Below are 23262 nucleotides of genomic sequence, written 5' to 3'. Positions count from 1 at the left end.
TGTTGTGTCATGGCTGAGAGATTAAAAAATGCAGTTACAGTGGCAGTCAATGGGACATTTTTGTCTGCTAAGGTCACAAGGTCACAATTTGATCTGATGCTACACAAAAACTATTAATGCAAATCAAGTCAGTATTTTAGATAATCTTGGTCATAACCAAGACTGGTTTTAAAAAAAGCCCCGGACTCCCAACATTAGACATTAGTTTTATGAAAAAAGGTGCTGAAGTGGTTTAAGAGATCTATGCAGAAGAAAAAACGTGAAAACAAAACAAACAAACAAAAAATAAAAATAAAAATTTGTGCCACATACACAAACACAGCCAAAATGATGGCCAGATGAAGTGAAAAAAAAATGCCCAAATGGACAAAAATTTCCCTAATGATGCCTGAGGGTTAAGGAAAAATGTCTGACAATCTTGTTAGTAGTAAATAATAAATAGTTTAAGATGAAAAGATATACATTCATTTGGTAATTGCTTGCCATTATTAGCAGTAAGTCTGGGAGCTGCTTTTTTTATCCTCCCCTCTCCTCTTGCTTTTCTTCCCCTTTTCCTCCCCCCACTATTGTAATTTCCCCATTGCGGGATCAATAAAGGTTTCATTCATTCATTCATTCATTCAGTAACATAATACTGAAGTATTCACAAGAACAAGTGTACTCTGGAAAGGGTATCTAAGAAAAAGGTCTTTTTCTATAATTAAGTTTAAATTAAACTAAACCAGTCACACATGGTGAGATTTTGTCTCAGAGCGGTGATGTCTCCTCTCTTCAGGCCTCTTCAAAAAAGTCGTATAACATAAATTAACTTTTTTCAAATTCAACAATTCAATTTCAACTTAACAATTTTACAAGGTAAAAGAAAAATCACTGATTAAGGCTGCACCAGTCTAAGACACTTCAACAACAAACCTCAACTGCAAGGCCAGTCAAGGTGCAGATGAAACACCTCCTCCCTCAAAAGGCATCCAGCATTTATAACAAAGGAAATAAAACAAATACTCACTGCAACTTTCTTGATCATCCAATATACTTCAGACTCACGGGGAACCCTCTCTGTCTCAAACGAAACAGAATCAAAAGAGACATGGCTCTGACACTTACTCTGTTCTGTGCATTTACAACAGCTTCAGTAAAAGGATTGAATGATTGGGTCAGGTGCAGCCAAATCAGTCTTTTTTGCTTTTATAATCTATAATCTTGCCTATTAGTCAATGTGATAACTATTTTGTCCTCTTTGAGTCTGGATAACTGGACACTGAATGTAGAACAAAGAGAAACAAACGGCGCTGACAATAAAATTAAACTTGTGGCGAGACATTGTCTCTGTGTAAAGAGGAGGACTGTTCATGTCTACTTAGAGACAAATAGTCAACTCTTCTTCTGATTCTGTGGATTTATGAGAAATACTTGAAATTAAATGGAAGCAGAACAGAATGTGACGACTTAAAATAACATTAAAAGTCTTGACAAGAAACACATTACAACTACAAACAAGATCAGAACAAATATTGACAGAGAGCAGCTCCGATCGAAGTCTGGCTGCTCCATCAGCCTCCATCGTCACCAGTGTGTTTGCTGCCGACACAACATGTTCAATTTATATTAAACTGATGGCTAACACACGGTTATTTTTATTCATAGTCTCTAAACAAACGTGTGTCGCAGCTGGAAAACGTATTTGTACGGATATCTGAGGAATGTGAAATAAGTTTAGGAGAGAAAAGTGTCGGGAAAGTCGACGAGCAGCGCCGAGCACCGCGGTGACTCGGTGAGGTTTGGAGGCTCCACGAACAAAATTTCGCCATCATCAGAGCTCAACCTGAGCTAAACACGAAGAGACACATGTCCGCTATGTGCTCCTTCAGTTTCAGGTCGCATCTTTGCTCCAACACTATTTTATTTCTCTTGAATCTCTTCAGAGAAAACACAAGCAGCGACATTCAGTCTGCACACAGGAGAGCCGGGGCTGGGCTGAGTCTCTACGGTTCTCATGGTGTGTTTAAGTACCGCCTCCTGCTCAGAGTTTCCCATCAGTCTGACTTTCGTTGACTAGCGACAAACAACACAAGGAAAATGGCAGAAGTAGCTCCAGCTCCGGCTCCCGCTCCGGCTAAAGCCGCCAAGAAGAAGGTTTCCAAACCGAAGAAGGGCGGTCCCACTGTTAGCGAGCTGATCGTTAAATCTGTGGCCGCTTCCAAGGAGCGGAATGGCGTGTCTGCAGCCGCCCTCAAGAAGGCTCTGGCTGCCGGTGGATACGACGTGGACAAGAACAAGGCCCGCGTAAAGACCGCCATCAAGAGCCTGGTGGCCAAGGGGACTCTGGTCCAGACCAAGGGGATCGGGGCCTCCGGATCCTTCAAGATGAACAAGAAGGTTGAAAGCAAGGCAAAGAAACCTGTGAAGAAAGCTGCTCCAAAAGCCAAGAAGCCCGCAGTGGCTAAAAAGCCCAAGACAGCAGCAGCCAAGAAGCCAGCAGCTGCTAAGAAGTCTCCCAAGAAAGTCAAGAAGCCCGCAGCAGTTAAGAAAGCAGCCAAGAGCCCCAAGAAGGCCACAAAGAGCCCCAAGAAGGCTGCCAAGAGCCCCAAGAAGGTGGTCAAGAAAGCCCCTGCAGTCAAGAAAGCTCCTGCCAAGAAGGCTGCCAAGCCCAAAGTCAAGAAGACAGCAGCCAAGAAGAAGTGAGCTCCTGAAAGATCACAACTCCTCAAAGGCTCTTTTAAGAGCCACCCACACAATCATCTAAGAGATCATTCCTCTTATCAACTATATCACTTATGTAATTATATAAAATATACTGTAGGATCAGCTTTGTTTCTAATCTGATAAATCATTAATTTATTATAATTATCACTTAATTTAAAATCAATTCTGTAATCAATTATTAATTATATATTTTCTAAATAAAGATGTACTTTTCAAAGCAAGCTTGATTCAACTGGTATGTCACAGTTGAATAAATGTATAATTACACAATTGTAAAAATCTTAAAATGTCATGTAGTTAAACTGTTGATTTGGAGTGAATCAAGACATTTGTCATTAAGAGCACTGTTTTGTTTTTTTACATAGTTTTGTCATTCTCAATATACATAATTTATACTGTATTGATCCCAGAGGTGAAATTATGTTCCAGCTGTTTGACCCATCCCTTTGTTCACACAATAGTGTATACAGTTGGAGCAATGGGCTGCAGCCTCTAAGCAGACTGCACCCAGGGAGGAAGTTGGGGGTTAGGTGCTAGCTCAAGGCACCGCAGCCATGGACACGGGTTGGTGGGGGTTTCAAGCCGCACCTCTAACTAGCCTACTACATTTTCAGTTTTTCCATTCCATCTAGTGATGGGTCCGGCAACACCGATGCGTCGGCGCATGTGTCGAGCTCATAGAGCGAAACCCCGTGTCGGTGCGCGTATATCGTTAAGAAGAAGTCACGTGACCGATACAGACGCTGTTTCGTCCGTCACCGAGGCGCCAAACTGTGTTTATAAAGAAGCGAATCTGTCAACGGGATGGTCTATGCCAAAAAAAAATAAAAAAATAATAATAAAAACCTCGAACTTTGGAATCAATTCAAGTTGGAATATGGAGCCACAAAGAAAGAGAAAGGTCTCCGCCGTGTGGGACCATTTTGATCTTATATCGGCAAATAAGGTATTTGTTTTTATTTCATCCAGTTGCTCTTAGTTTCCACTTGATCTATCAGAATTCAAATCCATTTCAGTGACTCTTAGTTTAAATTACCCATTTTATTTTTTGCAGGTTAAATGCCGGATTTGTTATACTGAACTGTCTTACACAAATAAAAGCACCTCTTCAATGCTCAGACATTATAGAGCTAGGCACGAAAATGAGGAGGCCACAAATACACCTGCAATAAACACAGGTGGGCCGAAACAGGCCTAAACAGACATTTTACAACTTCCTCATGGTCGGTTTATTATTAATGAATACTGTTTTTATTATTTAATTTTTGACCATCAAGCTTCCAGGAAACCGGTGTTGGACCAGGCAATAGTAAATTTTTTTCATCAAGGACTGTCAACCCTTCAGCACGGTTGAGAGTGAGGGCTTCAAGGAACTGCTTCAGGCCCTTGAGCCATCATATGTTTTGCCAACCAGGAAGGTTTGTATAGAAAAGGTCTACAGAAGAAACTATGTTTAATTAATGTAATATGTCATTTAAATATATTGATTTGCTTTTGGCTTAACTTGGTTTAATTTTCAGACTGTCCAAGAAATGGTGGCCAAAAAATATGAGGAGGAACGCGAACGAGTAAAAATGGAAGTACAGCAAGCTGTGGCAGTGAGTGAGACAATTTGGCCCAAGTCAAAAGGGGCATGATGGATGACTGGGCCATAACTAATAAAGTAAAGTGTCTTGTGACCGACGCAGCACCAAACATGATTGCATCCACAAAACAGCTCCATATTCGGCATTCGGTGTGCATTGCACACGCTCTAAATTTAATAGTAAAGAAGTCATGTGATCAAATCCCTGCATTTACAGCAATCAGACACAAATCTAGGCAAACTGTAACATTTCAGATGAAGCACCACAGCCAAAGAGAAGCTTGCTCAAGTGCAGCAACAGATGGGACGGCAAACCCTGAAACGTATCAATGAGGTACCAACATGTTGGAACAGCACATATCAGATGCTGGTGAGGCTAAATGATGAGAAGGAACCAGTGTGGGTATCTCTTGCCTTACTTACAACAGACATAACTCCACTTACGGCTGATGAGTTTAACATCATAGGAGAAGCACTTCTTGTGCTTGATCCTTTCCATCAAACCACAGTGGAGTTGTCTGGGGAGAAGCGAGTTTCGAGATCAAAGGTCATCCCCATGATGAAAATGCTATGTCATGCACTTGAGCATAATGCTTCAACTTTGCACACACAGGCAGCCATGCCCCTACACGAACACCTTAGGCGACGAGTCACAGACACTTCTTCCAACCTGGAGTCATTAAGTGTGCTGACCCTATCCACACTTCTAGAACCCAGATTTAAATCACTTGGATTTCGGAGTTCCTCCAAATGCACTGAAGCAGTGAATAGATTGAAATCAGAATGTGCAGCTGTAATTGGGCGTGCATCAACCGAGCCACAGCCTGGACCTTCTTCACAACAGTTATCGGCACCCACTTCAGGCAATTTATGTTCAGCTTTATCAGTTTATTTGTGCATGTATTGATGACTAAAACTAAAATGCCAATTTGTTGTTTCTTAGATAACCTCCAGCAACTGGATGATGAAGTTGGCAGGCAGACCACTAATGCCACAGCAGATTCAGTTATTGAGGTTCAGAGATACCTGGCTAAGAGCAACTTCCCAGGATCCCTTACAATACTGGGCCAGCCAGAAGCACAATTATCCAAACCTCTTCCGGCTGTCCCTACAGTTTTTATGCACCCCAGCATCTTCAGTGTCCAATGCAAGCGATTGTTCTCCAAAGCTGGAGAACTTGCATCCAGAAAACGGAATCGACTGAATGCGAAAACATTGGAAAAACTTGTTTTTTTTGAATAAAAATTTGTAAAATATAAAATTTAATAATAAAAAAAAAAAAACACCCTGCCACATTCACTATAATTTTCACATGTTCACATTATTTATTAACTATACATTTTAAAGATATCAAAGATATTTTACTTAGATTAAGATACAGAATAACACAATATAAACTACAATAAATGATATTGTGTATATACTAGGTCATTCAATCAGTATGTCAGTGGAGTCTCAACTAGTTTGCCTGCAATAATGTTTACGGTCCAGCAGGTGTCCGTATTGAGTAACACAGTGACACGGTACCGATACTGTTTGGGTAATGTGCCGCAACGCTTCACGAGGCCTCATCTACCCATCACTAATTCCATCCAGATCTAATTTTATAATTCGAAAGCAAAACATTGTTGAGCAAATGGACTGTTAGGGTCCTTTATTTGTTTAATTTAAGTACCATCGAACTTTTTCGTCTGTAGGTGGTGCCATTGTGTCAGTACAGCGCTCAAGTTGCCTTTTAGATAAATTTAGATTAAGACTTTATTTGTCCCCGGGGGTTCGATTCAAGTCACAAAAGAGCAGTTTAGACATTCAACTCTGCTTACACGTTAAGTAGAAAGTGGAAGAATGTTGAGTGCTGTAGCTATTGTGTCATCAATTCACCATTGTAGTAGTAAATGAATTAAATGTTTTACCAAGTCACTTGCCCATTAATATTTATACAAATAAAATGATTCCATATAATTCCAAGTACATTTGAGGAGTACAGCTCTTAGTTGTAGGTGTGTGGCCCTGAAAAGGGCCTTTTTGTTTCTTGTAAAGAAGAGTTTACTTGGAGCTGGTATACTTGGTGACAGCCTTGGTTCCCTCAGACACAGCGTGCTTTGCCAGCTCACCGGGCAGCAGAAGGCGAACGGCGGTCTGGATCTCCCTGGAGGTGATGGTGGAGCGTTTGTTGTAATGAGCAAGACGAGAAGACTCACCGGCGATACGCTCGAAGATGTCGCTCACGAACGAGTTCATGATGCCCATAGCCTTAGAGGAGATACCGGTGTCAGGATGGACCTGCTTCAACACCTTGTACACGTAGATGGCATAGCTCTCCTTCCTGGACTTTCTCCTCTTCTTGCCGGTCTTAGACACGGTCTTAGAGACGGCCTTCTTGGAGCCTTTCTTGGGTGCTTTCACTGGATCAGGCATGATTCTAAACTTGGAAATCGGATAAAGTCTAAGCCGCAGTGCGACCTTTTTGAAGCCACTTCATGCAAATACAACTGTGCGGTTGCTCACGAACGATTGGTTAGCATCAGCGAGAGACTGAGCATGCGCACCATAACTGTTGTTCCCGCCTTGGACAGAGCGATTTGAAATGTGAAGCTCCACCACGGGGTAAAAATGTTCAAATCTATTCCCAAGACTTATCCACCAATGTCCTATTGATTTAGATATGTTGACAGTTTTTCTTAAACAATTTCCAGTTGGAAATCAACAAAATTTATCTTCACAAGAAACATTTCTTTGTCTATAAACAAGACATTGTACACCAAATGAAACAAAACAACGTTACATTTTCAGATTATATGAATCCTCTGGAATACTATTTCATTACTGTAACTGTCTGTGGGACAGATTCATTGCCTAAATAAATTTACATTTCATATTTTATAAGCAATACAAACAGATTTGAGTTCATGAAATATTTTAAAAAGATTGATAAATAGGAATATAAGTACAAGACAATAAATAAGAGAAGTAAAAATGGTTACATTATAATTAACTTCTGTAACAACATAATACTAAATGATTTCAGTTGTGTTTAAAAAGAAACCTTCATGTGAGGCCATTTTATTTTGAAATTATATGGTCAAACCTTGAGTTTGAACTGTGGGATTGTGGGTCAGAAGCGGGACCACAGACATGGAGGCAGGAAGTTATGGTGCATTGTCGTAACTATTTACACTGTGTTCAAGTGGCGCAAACGGTAATTGTGCTTTTGTTGCATCTGTGTATAATTTCTTAGTGGTTTACAATATATGTTGAGCACTCAGTATACCTACCTAGTTTACCTAGTTTATTTGTTTACGTTGTGTTAGCATTAGCCTCATACAGATTCTATTCTTTGACTTTATAGTTTTCACAGTGTCTTACGATTTGTTACGTCGGTGGAGGAGTAGAAATATCAAGACATCAGTACGAAGCGTGGCCTTTTTTTGTTGGACCAGTGTAGCTACAATTACTATTACCCTTTATTGAAATAAATACTTGAGTAACGTCATTAACATTTTGAGTGAGCTTAAGTTTTGCATTTTAAGCATTTCCGATGTTTTTATTGTATTTTTCACAAATTGTATCTGGCAACCACAGTTAACAGATTCATTTAATTAAAACAACATTTATTTTTATTTTTAGTGCAATTGTAAAAATTGGCTGGAAGGTAACACAAGGTTGAAACAGCATGACAGTGATTAAACTACACACTTCATATACATATATCCTTGAATATTTTATTACAGTTTTTCTCAGTTGCTAAAACACTAAAATCCATTGGCTGAAGAAAGTTCTCAGTTGCTTGAACTCATTAAGCTAACTCTTCAGTCTGTTGTCAATACCTTAAACCATTTCACATGGTTTAGCAAAACTCTAAACACATTCTCATTCTTAAAACACATTCTGCACTCTAATGCACATGTCATCCATACTGGTAAACACAAGTGGCAACAATTACATATAAAGAGAGCAGAAATGTCATTGATTGAACACAATCAGTCAAAATTGATTTCACTTGTTTCAAATGATGTGACAACCAATATAAGCCAGTTCAGAGAGCAAACAGGTTGTTGAAGGTGGGAATGAGAAAGTGTGAGAATGAATAGAAGAATTTATGTGAGAGGACGAGGACGAGGACGAGGATGAGTGCGTATGTGAGGTGGGGGACGAGGAGAAAGAGGAGGAGGACAAGAAAGAGGATGACGAAGAGGAAGAGGAAGACAAAGAGTGGAAATATCCGATGAAATTCGAGCAACAATCATAGACCACGTTGTTGTCCATGGACTGACAATGAGGGAAGCAGGGCTTAGAGTGCAACCCAATTTGAGCCGATTTTCTGTGTCCACCATAGTAAGGACATTCAGAGAAGAGAACAGGTACAGTATACTACTGTATTTTTGTAATTACAAATTTACTGTACTACAGTATATGCAGCTGTTCCAATAGACATTTGTATAAATCTGCTGCAAGCCATGGATTTAGCCTGTGGTGATATAGGTGAGGAATCATGTCAGGGCTGGATACGGCACACCAGAGGCTTTTTCCCCGTTGCCTCAGGAGGGAAAATATTGCATGTGATGTCGATGAAGTGCTCTGGCCTGACCCAGCCCAAAGACAAGAAGAAGCCCATTGATCACATGTTTAGTCCTTTGATTTTTGTCACTTTCATTGTATACTGTAGCAGGGTGCATTGTAGGCTGTATATGGTACAATAAACAAATGTATGGCCCTGAACATTGGGCTTTCCATTTGTTTTCAGTACTGACTGCTCAATAGATTTTGACTGGTTACAGGTTCATATCATCAAAGAACAAGAATTACAGTATCACAGAGATAAAGTTTTTGAGATGCAGGGTACAGCACTGTAAAAATAAGGGTACAAGAAGGAGGAAGAACATAAAAAATGCAAAGAGCAAAACACAGTAATTTCTGATCAATTTTGAGCTTTTTGTATAATGACAGAAATATATGAAATTTGTTTTGAGATTAAAAATGTACTTCTCCCTGAGAACTATATGTTTTGAACAATGTGTTTTCTATTTTTTGGTGTATTGTTTACTGACTGCTTGATAGTGTATGTAATTTTGAGCAATTTGTTTATTATTTGAGAGCAGTGTTTGATTTTGAGCACAGGTAAAACTGTTTTGAGGCGAAAGTTTGTTTTTGCAAGAGAAGTCAGAGGTTTTGTAAATCGTGCTTGAAGCTGAGGTTTTGTGTTTAAGGTTTTGAGAAAATGGAGCAAGGTTTCAGAAATTGTGTTTTAGCAATTGAGAAAAACTGTAATACATATACTTATTCTATGTATGGTTCATTTCTTCAGTGTATATAATACAGTGATACAATTTAGCACATACAGGCCTTTGTTCTTTCTCTTTCTCTAGGGCCAGCATCAGCTGAAGAAAATCACGTCACATTAAGGTAAAGCATTTGTCGCTTTCCTCCAACTGTGTTGTAGACACTGTTTCATCATACATCTCCTTCTGTGTTGACAACATCATCCCATCAAAAACAGTCACCATCTACCCCAACAACAAACCCTGGATCACCAAAGAGCTCAAGCAGATCCTAAACAAAAAGAAGAGGGTGTTCTTCACAGGCTCTGAACTGTAAAAGAAGGAGGTCAACAAGGAGGTCAAGAGGGCCATTAAGGCAGCCAAGCTGAAGTACAAGAACAAAGTGGAGCAGAAATTCATCGGAGGGAACCTACGCTCAGCTTGGCAGGGCCCCCAAACCATGGCCTCCGCTAACACTGCTGCTACCATTTCCAGAACCATCCAGGTGGAAGGCTGCAGCCCCACATCCCTCCCTGACGACCTCAACTCTTTCTACACCAGATTCGAAACAGACAACACCATCCAGCTTGAGAGTGTAACATCTGCACTCAACCCTGGCGGCTCTGCGTTCACCTTCAACACACATGACGTGGTGAGAGCACTCAGGGGAACTAGAGAGAGCAGCTCACCTGGCTCAGACAACATCAATGGCTGGGTCATGAGGCACTGCGCTCAGCAACTCGGGGACGTGTTCCAGACCCTGTTCCAGAGCTCCATAGACAGTAGCACCGCCCCCCATCTTTGGAAACACTCCACTGTCATCCCTATCCCCAAAAAAGTAAATCAAAAGTTCTGAATGACCTCTTCTTCAGAAACTCTTCAGCTCTTCAGGAGTTCATAGAGTGGTGCGACAGCTCACGCCTGGAACTGAACGTCAGTAAAACCAAGGAGATGGTGGTGACCTTCTCCAAGAAGCAGAGGGACCTGACTACAGCAGCCACTACCATCATCCATGGGAAGCTAGTGGAGCTGGTCGAGGAGTTCAGGTATCTGCGCACCATTTTTGACATCCTGCTGAAATTCTCCTCCAACACTGAAGAGACTCTCAGAAGGTGCCAGCAACGTCTCTACCTCCTGAGGAAACTCAGCTCCTTTGGAGTCAGCAAAGACATTCTACAGACTTTTTATTACAGTTTTATTGAGAGCATCATCACCTTCTCAATAACCTGCTGGTTCCACTCCATCAGCCTCCACAACAGAAACCGATTGCAGAGCACTGTTTCGGTCTGCTCTAAGATAATCAGCCTGCCTGTAAGAACTCTTACTCAAATTCATGACCAACAGACACTGACCCTACCAGTAAAAATCACCAAAGACCCCTCACACATCCTCCACTCAAATAAATATTCTCTGTAACCTGTAACTACTGTTTACTGTTTACATTTGTGCTTTAGTCACTTTACTTATACAGTCTGTTTACATTCTCCATGGACATTTTGGTTAGTCATAACATTTATGGCATGGTAACTTATACGCCTCTGTTTTTTTTTGCACCTTAAAATATCTGTATTTGCACATTAAGGGGCTCACTTGTGCCTTAAATTGCCCCCTGGGGACAAATAAAGTTTTCTGAGACTAGGAGGCTGAAGAAGAGTTTCTGTCCCCGTGCCATCAGTCTGCTAAACTCTGAGCCTTAATTGGACTTAAGTACCACTGCATTACTGCACTTTATTGACACAGTTGCCATAAAATGTTGTAAATGCACGTATATACACAAGCTACCCCCTTTTAGTTTATATTTTCTCATTTTTCTCAATTATACATTTATTTTACCTTGTATATGTAAATATTACTGTACTTTTTCTTTCACTACTGGCTGCAGGAACAAATACACATTTCACTTAATATAACTATGATTTATTTTAATCATTTATTTAAAAAAAATAAGTTTTGTGATCACTAGAACTATTTTATACACAACTTGACACTGAAACAGTAATAAAAGCTCTTAAAGTAGTAGTGGTGGGCTCTTAAAAGAGCCGTTGGTTTGTTAACGCTACAGCAATGATTTACTTCTTGGCGGGCTTCTCGGTCTTCTTGGGCAGAAGAACAGCCTGGATGTTAGGCAGCACGCCGCCCTGAGCGATGGTGACTCCGCCAAGCAGCTTGTTGAGCTCCTCGTCGTTGCGGACAGCCAGCTGCAGGTGACGGGGGATGATACGAGTCTTCTTGTTGTCACGGGCAGCGTTTCCAGCCAGCTCCAGGATCTCAGCGGTCAGGTACTCAAGCACAGCCGCCAAGTAGACGGGGGCGCCGGCACCCACACGCTGCGCATAGTTGCCTTTACGCAGCAGTCTGTGAACACGGCCGACTGGGAACTGGAGTCCTGCACGAGAGGAGCGGGTCTTTGCCTTAGCTCTGGCCTTTCCTCCGGTTTTTCCGCGACCACTCATTTTTTTAATGTTTTCTGGAGTCGAGACTCAAAGAGAAATTGTGTCTCCAGCAGCAGAACCCCTCCCTTATATATCCACCGACAGCGGTGACGGTTCCTTACAGACCAACCAGAAAAGCTTCCGAAAGAGCAGCAGAGGGCGGCCCTTTCTTAGTTTTAGCGGACTTTTTGAACCGATTTCTGGCCAATCAACAGCGCACGTTGTGGCGGGTTTGCTCCCCTATAGGCGGTGCTGAGCTTCAGGAGGAGCCGCTCACCAATCAGGAAGCGGAGGTTCGAAGCAGCGTCACAGTTTCACTACCGGTCCCACAGTTAAAGAGGAGCGACTCTCTTCGTATTATTACACTTTTCTCCTGTTTGAAGAGAAAGAAGAAACTATGGCAAGAACCAAGCAGACCGCTCGTAAATCTACCGGAGGCAAAGCCCCCAGGAAGCAGCTGGCCACCAAGGCTGCTCGTAAGAGCGCCCCAGCTACCGGTGGAGTGAAGAAGCCTCATCGTTACAGGCCCGGTACCGTGGCTCTGAGAGAGATCCGTCGCTACCAGAAATCCACCGAGCTGCTGATCCGCAAGCTGCCCTTCCAGCGCCTGGTGCGAGAAATCGCGCAGGACTTCAAGACCGACCTGCGCTTCCAGAGCTCCGCTGTCATGGCTCTGCAGGAGGCTAGCGAGGCTTACCTGGTCGGTCTCTTCGAGGACACCAACCTGTGCGCCATCCACGCCAAGAGGGTTACCATCATGCCCAAAGACATCCAGCTGGCCCGCCGCATCCGTGGAGAGAGAGCTTAAGCTATCTGCTGTTCCACAAACCACAACGGCTCTTTTAAGAGCCCCCTCACTCTACTCAAGTGATCATTCTTTTCAATATAGTATACTTATCATTCTTTAACCCAGTCCAACAATTATTCTGGTTTTAAATGTAATTGATCCTATAATTACTGAATGAGTTAACTCATTAAACTTAGTTTAACAAATTTATTTCTTACAGATTAATCTTTGAGGCAATTTGTGGACCTTGTTTATGTAAATCTCAACACCCTAGTAATAAAAAATAACGCCAAGAGAAACACCACATGTTTGTAACTCAGCCAAGTGCACAACAAGAGTATGAAACTATAAAATGCAGTACAACCTTTTGTTTTTAAGAAATATTTGAGCGAGTGATGAGATTTTTTTTTTTTTTTTTTTTTTAGTGTGTCTTTTTGGCCTTTCTTTGAAGATGATCATGACCAATTGTTCTCTGCTCATATTAGTCTATGGTGAAGAATACACCATAGACTAAACAATTGTATATGTATGTCTGACAGTTCCATCTATCTATCTATCAAATTAATGTTCTAGGTAGGCGTACCTTACCTTTTTTAAATCAACTTCATCAATTTTGACAATTCCATTAAATTTCCACAATATGCAACATAAAGAAGATCGGCAACAAGTATATACATGTATACATTTACACACACGAGGTATAAAAACAAAAACAAAAAAGAGAAATTTCCCATATCTTTACAACTCCAAGTGCACCACAGTTTTTATAACAGTTTTTATGTTAACGATTGCTTAACAATTGTCAAAGTGTCTCATGAAGCCAACCATCTGGTGAAAAAGTATTATGCAGAAATGGAAATCTTAGGCTGTTTTTTTAACAATACACAATATAATTGTCAAATTGGCCGTAGGTGTGAATGTGAGTGTGAATGGTTGTCTGTGTCTCTGTGTTAGCCCTGGCTACCTGTCCAGGGTGTACCCCTGCCTCTCGCCCGATGACAGCTGGGATAGGCTCCAGCAGACCCCCGCGACCCTTCACAGGAATAAGCGGGTATAGAAAATGAATGAATGAATATAATTGTCATGTATGGAATATTTAAAGAATCCTTTACTGATACAAAGAGGAAGAACACCATTGACTCACAAACATAGTCCTCTGACCTGAATCCTTTCTCAATTTGTGCGCTGGATGGCTGGCCAAAAATAACATATTTTAGACAAATTGCAGGCGCCATGTAAAATCTGACCTCAGGCCATCATTTGCTTACTGGCCAGACTCTGGACATGCCTGATCTAGACTCTACTTTATTCACTATTTTATTATTATTGTTGCTGTTGTCTCCAACATGGTGTTAAATATATAGGATACTGTGTGGAGTACACTTTTTTCTACTGTTTATATACATGCATGTGCGTATGTGTGCACATAAACACTGATTCATTACATAAATATCAACATGTATTTATTTTAGGGGTGGCACTTTAACGCGTTAATTACGATTACTTAAATGTTAACTCTCAGCACTAGCAGTCCAACTCAGTGTTTGTTTTGTTTTTTTCTAAAAAAGACATTTAGAGTCAGTACTGTTCAGTAAAAAGCACTTAAAGTACTTAAAATGGCACTTTAACTTGAGGTACTGTATGTTCAGTTTTGGCCAGGGATATTTACAGTTTTTCTCAATTGCTAAAACACAATTTCTGAAACCTTGCTCCATTTTCTCAAAACCTTAAACACAAAACCTCAGCTTCAAGCACGATTTACAAAACCTCTGACTCCTCTTGCAAAATCAAACTTTCGCCTCAAAACAGTTTTACGTATGCCCAAAATCAAACTTTCGCCTCAAAACAGTTTTACGTGTGCCCAAAATCAAACTTTCGCCTCAAAACAGTTTTACGTGCGCCCAAAATGAAACTTTCGCCTCAAAACAGTTTTACGTGTGCCCAAAATGAAACTTTCGCCTCAAAACAGTTTTACCTGTGCTCAAAATCAAACACTGCTCTCAAATAATAAACAAATTGCTCAAAATGACATACACTATCAAGCAGTCAGTAAACAATGCACCAAAAAATAGAAAACACATTGTTCAAAACATATAGTTCTCAGGGAGAAGTACATTTTTAATCTCAAAACAAATTTCATATGTTTCTGTCATTATACAAAAAGCTCAAAATTGATCAGAAATTACTTTTGCTCTTTGCATTTTTTTTTGTTCTTCCTCCTTCTTGTACCCCTTTACAGTGCTGTACCCTGCATCTCAAAAACTTCATCTCTGTGATACTGTAATTCTTGTTCTTTGATGATATGAACCTGTAACCAGTCGAAATCTATTGAGCAGTCAGTACTGAAAACAAATGGAAAGCACAATGTTCAGGGCCATACAATTTGTTTATTGTACCATATACAGCCAACAACATGGTCTATGATTGTTGCTCGAATTTCATCGAATATTTCCACTCTTTGTCTTCCTCTTCCTCTTCCTCTTCGTCCTCCTCTTTCTCTTTCTTGCCCTCCTCCTCTTTCTCCTCGTCCCCCACCTCGCATACGCACTCGTCCTCGTCCTCTCACATAAATTCTTCTGTCCATTCTCACACTTTCTCATTCCCACCTTCAACAACCTGTTGGCTCTCTGAACTGGCTTATATTGGTTGTCACATCATTTGAAAGAAGTGAAATCAATTTTGACTGATTGTGTTCAATCAATGACATTTCTGCTCTCTTTATATGTAATTGTTGCCACTTGTGTTTACCAGTATGGATGACATGTGCATTAGAGTGCAGAATGTGTTTTAAGAATGAGAATGTGTTTAGAGTTTTGCTAAACCATGTGAAATGGTTTAAGGTATTGACAACAGACTGAAGAGTTAGCTTAATGAGTTCAAGCAACTGAGAACTTTCTTCAGCCAATGGATTTTAGTGTTTTAGCAACTGAGAAAAACTGTAACTTCTTTTAGGGACACGGTCCCTTTAAGAAGAGGGTGTTTTGTTTCCATGTCTCGCGGGGTTGTTGCCGTGGTTCCTGGAGTTTAGTCCCGCCTCTGTCCTCTACCCCGTCCTCAGTTACACTGTAAAAGCGGCTGTGAGCCCAGCAGTGACATTATTGGACAGACATCATCTGAACAGTAAAAATGAGTGGAAGAGGAAAGGGCGGCAAAGGACTCGGTAAAGGAGGCGCCAAGCGTCACCGTAAAGTTCTCCGTGATAACATCCAGGGAATCACTAAGCCCGCTATCCGCCGTCTGGCTCGCCGTGGTGGAGTCAAGCGTATCTCCGGTCTGATCTACGAGGAGACTCGCGGTGTGTTGAAGGTTTTCCTGGAGAACGTCATCCGTGATGCCGTCACCTACACCGAGCACGCCAAGAGGAAGACCGTGACTGCCATGGATGTGGTCTATGCTCTCAAGAGGCAGGGACGTACTCTGTACGGCTTCGGAGGTTAAGTTACAAACTGTTAACCATCCAATCAAAAACCAAAGGTCCTTTTAAGGGCCACACATTTTCTCAATACAAAGACCTGACTTCCTTTATAACTTGAACGTAATACATTGTGACCAGTACAACCAACCTTATCCTAATGTGGTGCTCACTGTAATGCGTAAGTAAGCTTTTGTAATGGGCACAGGGAAAACCTTGAATGTTTGTTTACAAAAGCATGCAAATATTTTGTCTTGATCATTCAGAAAAATACAATAGATTTCCCTGATGCATAACATTTAATAAAACCAGACCAGAAAACCACGAAACTTGCATGTTGCTTACTTGACTCTATAGCTGGAGTATGGAGCCTTGCAATCTGTATGGGATGATGCTAAAAGAAATGCTAATGAATTCTTTTGTAACAGATAAATCTCTTGGGATGTTTGTTTATAAATATGTATGTGTATATATATATATATATATATATTTGTATTAAACAGGATGTTAAAACAATGATGGCGTTAAGCAAACAGTTGAAAAAAATTATACATATACCATCCATATGCACACATATATGAAACAATATACACTATACAAGAGAAATTGTCCTATATATCTACAACACAATGGCATGTAAAACAAACAAGCATTAAAGTGGATAAAATGTAGAGAAAAGGAAAAGTAATCTACAAAAATAAAAATGACAGTGAAATAAGTAGGGCAAGTTACAAAAAAACAGAATAAGGTAGAAAAGAGAAACTATATTAAAGTGAATACGTTATGGTACAAAAAAATATTTACATATTGCATCAGGTTTTCAGTGGCTAACCAGAAGTTGAAAAAAACAACCAATGTAAATTGAGGGTTCAGGTGGTAAGGAGTTTAAATATACATATTGACATTCATGAATATCATGAATAACAACAAACTCCAATAGGATTAGCACCAAGTATTGCACTAGAAAGATGTGAGATAATGACAGGTTGTATATAGCTACTGTGCTCTTGTGGGTCCCGAAAAGAAGCTCAGCAGCAGCAGAGCTAAGAAATGCTGATGTTAAAGAGTCTGCCTACTGAGGGGAAAAAAGACCTCCAGAAGCATTCCTTCTTGCACTATGGGTGCAACAGTCCATGGCTGAAGGAGCTTCCTAAAGTCCCAACTGTCTCATACAGTGGATGAGAGGGGTTGTTCCTTATGTTTGGATTGGAGGTGGGGGAGAGGAGGATGTTGGCTAAACTGCCAGAGGACAGCCCAGGACAGAGCTGGCCTTCCTGATCTGTATGTCCTTTGAGTCGATAGTCTTCCACCTCATAAGATAATCAGAATCAGAATCAGCTTTAATGGCCAAGTATGTGCACATATGGGGAATTTGACTCCGGTAACTTTACTCTCTTCCACATAAACATACAAACTTAAATAAGTGAAAGAAAATAAAAATAAGAATAAAACAAAACAAAATAAATCTCAATCTATACACATAAAATATAGAATAAGAGCAGATACCAAACCAGGGTTTTGTACAGTGACTATATAAAGTAGTGCAGAGTTATTGTTTACACACTCCGTGACTGCTCAGAGTTCATCAGAGCGACAGCCCGGGAGAAGAAACTGTCCTTGTGGCAGGTGGTTTTGGCGTACACTGCTCTGTAACGCCGGCTAGAGGGGAGGAGTCTAAACAGATTGTGACCAGGGCGTGAGGGGTCTGTGGAGATTTTACTGGCCCGCTTCCTGATCCTGGACCGGTACAGGTCCTGGATGGAGGGAAGGTCAGTACCAATGATCATCTCTGCTGCCCTGACTGTTCTCTGCAGTCTGTCCCTGTCATGCCTAGTGGCGGATCCAAACCAGACGTGGTCAGGACAGACTGGACTATTGCAATGTAGAAGATTATCAGCAGCTCCTGGGGCAGGTTGAACTTCCTGAGCTGATGCAGAAAGTACAGCCTCTGCTGGGCCTTCTTCATTACAGAGTCTATGTGGGAGGTCCACTTCAGGTCCCACATACAGCGTCACTGTTGATCATCAACATGAATACCAGTTGTGTGAGATGCACATCACCAACATAGTATGTTTTACATTTATGTTCATTCATACCCTGACCATCTCATCTTTGGTTCTGTGGCAGTTTCACCTTCATTGCAATCAACCATAGGACACTTTTTAGTTGTAACGTAACATCGCTACTGAACTATGAGCCCAATTATCAACTGTGTTCACAGAGACAGAGAACATTGTATCTCAGCCAAGAATATCACTTTTTTTTTTTATTACTTTTTGAATGTCATATTTATATTCAGATGATTAAGTTAAGTTAAAAAGATGTAGCTGTGCCTTTTAACTTTGTCCCGGTCAGTTTTATTTCCACATGTCAAATCAATTTTTGCTCTGTGCATCTTCAACATTGTTAATGAAAGGGATGTTTATCTCAATGTTGGGTGACAACAATAATTACTAGGTACCATTTTTTCTTTTTGTTGTTCTCTTGTATAATCACATTATTTCCTCAAAAGGAGTTTATTGCAGTTTGTTCATTCTTGGTTGCTGTGATGCGGGTGTTAACTTGTCCTCTTTGAGGCTGGATAATAGACATTGAATGTGGAACAAAGAGAAATAAATTAACCCTGCTTCAGTTCAGTCGATAAAATTAAACTGCCTCAGATTAATCTTTGTTAGAGGATACTCCTGGGGGGTTTGTTGCACAGAAAGTTTCCACCTTGTAGAAAACGTTGTTAGGAAGGACTATTCATGTCTTGTTGGAGACAATTAAAGTCAATTGTTCTTTTGATTCGTTGGATTTATAAGAAACACTTAACTTTAAAATGAATTCAGACATTACAAAAGTATTAAAAGTTTTGATAAGAAGAAACGTTGACAGAAAGCAGCTCTGATCGAAGTCTGCCTGCTCCATCAGCCTCCACAGCCGTCAGTGTGTTTGCTGCTGACACAACATCGTCAATTTATTTTAAATGGACGGACTAATTACGGTTGTTTTTACTCTGAGTCTCTGAACAAACATGTGGCTCAGCTGGAAAACGGACTTGTACGGATCCGTGATGAATGTGAAATCATTTTAAGAGCGAAATGAGTTGGAAAAGTCGACGAGCAGCGCCGAGCACCGCGGTGACTCGGGGAAGTTTGGAGGTTCCACGAACAAAATATCGCCACCATCAGAGCTCAATCTGAGCTGAACACGAAGAGACACAAGTCCGCTATGTTCACCTTCATTTTCAGGTCGCATCTTTGCTCCAACACTATTTTATTTCTCTTGAATCTCTTCAGAGAAAACACAAGCAGCGACATTCAGTCTGCACACAGGAGAGCCGGGGCTGGGCTGAGTCTCTACGGTTCTCATGGTGTGTTTAAGTACCGCCTCCTGCTCAGAGTTTCTCATCAGTCTGACTCTCGTTGAATAACGACAAACAACACAAGGACAATGGCAGAAGTAGCTCCAGCTCCGGCTCCCGCTCCGGCTAAAGCCGCCAAGAAGAAGGCTTCCAAACCGAAGAAGGTCGGTCCCACTGTTAGCGAGCTGATCGTTAAATCTGTGGCCGCTTCCAAGGAGCGGAACGGCGTGTCTGCAGCCGCCCTCAAGAAGGCTCTGGCTGCCGGTGGATACGACGTGGACAAGAACAAGGCCCGCGTAAAGACCGCCATCAAGAGCCTGGTGGCCAAGGGGACTCTGGTCCAGACCAAGGGGATTGGAGCCTCTGGATCCTTCAAGATGAACAAGAAGGTTGAAAGCAAGGCAAAGAAACCTGTGAAGAAAGCTGCACCTAAAGCCAAGAAGCCCGTAGTGGCTAAAAAGCCCAAAGCAGCAGCAGCCAAGAAGCCAGCAGCTGCTAAGAAATCTCCCAAGAAAGTCAAGAAGCCCGCAGCAGTTAAGAAAGCAGCCAAGAGCCCCAAGAAGGCAACAAAGAGCCCCAAGAAGGCTGCCAAGAGCCCCAAGAAGGTGGTCAAGAAGGCCCCTGCAGTCAAGAAAACTCCTGCCAAGAAGGCAGCCAAGCCCAAAGTCAAGAAGACAGCAGCCAAGAAGAAGTGAGCTCCTGAAAGGTCACAACTCCTCAAAGGCTCTTTTAAGAGCCACCCACACGATCCTCTAAGAAATCATTCCTCTCATCAACTATATCACTTATATACTTAGTCTTTATTGTATTATTCTGTAAATATATCAAATTAATACACCTATTTATCATAGGTTTGTAACAAAACATACAATTTTTATATATATATTCAGACAGGATTCATTGGGGGGGGAGAGTCAGCTTTGCTACAGTATTTTTACACCGACATTACAAGATCACTAGTATAATATAAAAGTAAGCCCAGCTTTATTAATTTCAAATCAAAAATAAATAAATGTTCTACACAAGTTGACAACTGACAGGTGTTACACAAGGGTTTTCTGTTATCACAGACATCATTGCTACTAGATAAGCCAGCACCAGTAAGGTTACAATGGAGCAGGGATTCTCCAACCCACCCAGCTGTGCTACATGGTTCATGCAGGTACCATCTAGACTGTACTGCATTAGTTAAATATAAGAACATAGAATTAGATAATTTGTTAGTCCAACTCATTACCTACATGCATAAACTGTCAACACAATATATTCCAATATTAAATTCAGTACAAAACGAGATATTCAAGGAGTAAAGCCCTTTGTTGCAAGTGTGTGGCCCTGAAAAGGGCCTTTTTGTGTTTCCAGTAAACAGTAGTTTACTTGGAGCTGGTGTACTTGGTGACAGCCTTGGTTCCCTCAGACACGGCGTGCTTGGCCAGCTCACCGGGCAGCAGAAGGCGGACAGCGGTCTGGATCTCCCTGGAGGTGATGGTGGAGCGTTTGTTGTAGTGAGCAAGACGAGAAGACTCACCGGCGATACGCTCGAAGATGTCACTCACGAACGAGTTCATGATACCCATAGCCTTAGAGGAGATACCGGTGTCAGGGTGGACCTGTTTCAGCACCTTGTACACGTAGATGGCATAGCTCTCCTTCCTGGACTTTCTCCTCTTCTTGCCGGTCTTAGACACGGTCTTAGAGACGGCTTTCTTGGAGCCCTTCTTGGGTGCTTTGACTGGATCAGGCATGATTCAATGTTGGAGTTCCTGAAAAGGATAGTTTTAGAGGCTCAGAGCTGCCAATTTATATCCACTGCATGCAAATAGCACTATGTTGTTGCTCAAAAACGATTGGTTATCTTTACAAGAGTGACTGAGCATGCGCACCATAACTGTTGTTCCCGCCTTAACCAAAAGGATTCTAAACGTGAAGTTAAGTCACAGTTAAAAATACAATGAATGTCTTCATTGAAAAAAGACGTATCCACCAGTGCCCCATTGTTTTGTCCCGGATACAATTTTAACTTGATTTATTTAATTATTCAGATTCTTAAGAGAAAACGAGTGATGCCGCAAAACGTGGGCTAAAATTATCCTAAACTTGCTGACATTTCTGAGCGGCAGCAAAAACTTTGAGTTACTGTAATTGCTACAAAGGGGTTCATGTTCACTGCAGCCTCACTGATAAGTACACATTTTTGAACACAGTTGAGTCCGTCAATAACATTCCACACATTCCAGAGTTCACACAGGATCAAAGAACATTGTACACCACTCCTCGTTAGTATAGTGGACAGTATCTCCGCCTGTCACGCGGAAGACCGGGGTTCGATTCCCCGACGGGGAGGAACGTTTCCTTTTTCCCGATTTGCCTCAGCATTATGACCACTGAAATTATGACCATCTTGTGACAATGCAATATTCTGCTGTTTCGGAAGCACAAGGGAAACCCACACATTATTAAGAAGGTGGTCCAGTTACAGAAACAGCGTTTTATGCTGAGGTTGATTTTTTTTAATTATTGCATTGAATAGGTTTATATTATGTGAAAAGGTTGAATACTCCACGACGCAGAGAATTCATCTGTTACAGTGTGTTATGGTGTGTTTGAAAGCAGAAATTGCAAGTATATAAATGAGGATACTGATAAATAAAACATGTTGAGCAGTAGTATCCATCTATCTAGTTGACATACAGTTCTTCAAGTGGCTTTTGTAATGTTTGTCACAGGAACTAGTTTTTACGATGAACCTACCTATATCTGCGAAAAGAAAATGTAGTTGCTATAAAGACTACGACCATTTTGTATTCTATATTGTCACATATCTTCATATCCATATTATTGTAAATATTGTATGTTAACATATTATATAATATGTATATTTTATACCATTTACAGTTTATTATAGCCTACTTTGTATATGTCAATTAGTCAATTTCCCTGCGGGGACCTCCCATAGGGATCAATAAAGTTGTCCATCTATCTATATTTCATGTTGACCTTATTTAATTTACAGCTTTACACTGAAACAGTAATAAAAGCTCTTAGAGAAGTAGTGAGTGGCTCTTAAAAGAGCCGTTGGTTTGTTGTAAACGCTGCTCCAGTGATTTACTTCTTGGCGGGCTTCTCGGTCTTCTTGGGCAGAAGAACAGCCTGGATGTTGGGCAGCACGCCGCCCTGAGCGATGGTGACTCCGCCGAGCAGCTTGTTGAGCTCCTCGTCGTTGCGGACAGCCAGCTGCAGGTGACGGGGGATGATACGAGTCTTCTTGTTGTCACGGGCAGCGTTTCCAGCCAACTCCAAGATCTCAGCGGTCAGGTACTCAAGCACAGCCGCCAAGTAGACGGGGGCGCCGGCACCCACACGCTCCGCATAGTTGCCTTTACGCAGCAGCCTGTGAACACGGCCGACTGGGAACTGGAGTCCTGCACGAGAAGAGCGGGTCTTTGCCTTAGCTCTGGCCTTTCCTCCGGTTTTTCCGCGACCACTCATTTTTAACGTTTTCTGGAGTCGAGACTCAAAGAAAATGTGTCTCCAGCAGCAGAAACCCCCTTATATATATTCACCGACAGCGGGGACGGTTACCGACAAAACCAACCAAAAAAGCTTCCGAAAGAGCAGCAGAGGGCGGTCCTTTTCTTAGTTTTAGCGGACTTTTTGAACCGATTTTTGGCCAATGAACTGCGTACATTGGGGCGGGTTGGCTCCCCTATAGGCGGTGCTGAGCTCCAGGAGGAGCCGC

General features: G+C 41.4%; 7 protein-coding genes across 7 annotated transcripts; 4 read left to right on the top strand and 3 right to left on the bottom strand.

Annotated features, from left to right (window-relative positions):
* Window positions 1–1696: 1696 nt before the first annotated feature.
* LOC311504054 (uncharacterized protein) lies at window positions 1697–7095 on the top strand. Its single transcript, XM_084567007.1, has 2 exons — window positions 1697–2678; window positions 6379–7095. Exons 1-2 carry the CDS (start codon window positions 2077–2079, stop codon window positions 6872–6874), a joined length of 1098 nt encoding a protein of 365 aa, XP_084423133.1. The 5' UTR covers window positions 1697–2076; the 3' UTR covers window positions 6875–7095.
* A 4501-nt stretch (window positions 7096–11596) lies between these two features.
* On the bottom strand, window positions 11597–12172 carry LOC311504135 (histone H2A-like). The gene has a single exon (XM_084567132.1). The coding sequence runs from the start codon at window positions 11997–11999 to the stop codon at window positions 11616–11618; it is 384 nt and encodes a 127-aa protein (XP_084423258.1). The 5' UTR covers window positions 12000–12172; the 3' UTR covers window positions 11597–11615.
* Window positions 12173–12237: 65 nt separating this feature from the next.
* Window positions 12238–13017, top strand: LOC311504093 (histone H3.2). The gene has a single exon (XM_084567052.1). The coding sequence runs from the start codon at window positions 12376–12378 to the stop codon at window positions 12784–12786; it is 411 nt and encodes a 136-aa protein (XP_084423178.1). The 5' UTR covers window positions 12238–12375; the 3' UTR covers window positions 12787–13017.
* A 1335-nt stretch (window positions 13018–14352) lies between these two features.
* Window positions 14353–16637, top strand: LOC311504168 (histone H4). Its single transcript, XM_084567165.1, has one exon. The coding sequence runs from the start codon at window positions 15892–15894 to the stop codon at window positions 16201–16203; it is 312 nt and encodes a 103-aa protein (XP_084423291.1). The 5' UTR covers window positions 14353–15891; the 3' UTR covers window positions 16204–16637.
* A 2975-nt stretch (window positions 16638–19612) lies between these two features.
* LOC311504085 (histone H1-like) lies at window positions 19613–20218 on the top strand (the record flags this gene model as incomplete). The annotated part of the gene is made up of 1 exon (XM_084567039.1): window positions 19613–20218. One exon carries the CDS (start codon window positions 19613–19615, stop codon window positions 20216–20218), a length of 606 nt encoding a protein of 201 aa, XP_084423165.1.
* Window positions 20219–20548: 330 nt separating this feature from the next.
* LOC311504157 (histone H2B-like) lies at window positions 20549–21279 on the bottom strand. The gene has a single exon (XM_084567154.1). It carries the CDS (start codon window positions 21266–21268, stop codon window positions 20897–20899), a length of 372 nt encoding a protein of 123 aa, XP_084423280.1. The 5' UTR covers window positions 21269–21279; the 3' UTR covers window positions 20549–20896.
* Window positions 21280–22415: 1136 nt separating this feature from the next.
* On the bottom strand, window positions 22416–23012 carry LOC311504129 (histone H2A-like; the record flags this gene model as incomplete). The annotated part of the gene is made up of 1 exon (XM_084567123.1): window positions 22416–23012. The coding sequence occupies one exon, from the start codon at window positions 23010–23012 to the stop codon at window positions 22629–22631; it is 384 nt and encodes a 127-aa protein (XP_084423249.1). The 3' UTR covers window positions 22416–22628.
* Between the last annotated feature and the right edge of the window lie 250 nt (window positions 23013–23262).

This window comes from Chelon labrosus (genome assembly GCF_963514085.1).
Source record: "Chelon labrosus genome assembly, chromosome: 2".
In the NCBI taxonomy this organism is placed as follows: domain Eukaryota; kingdom Metazoa; phylum Chordata; class Actinopteri; order Mugiliformes; family Mugilidae; genus Chelon; species Chelon labrosus.
The sequence above is the reverse complement of the archived record's forward strand: the minus strand, read 5'-3'. Positions and strand labels throughout refer to the sequence as shown.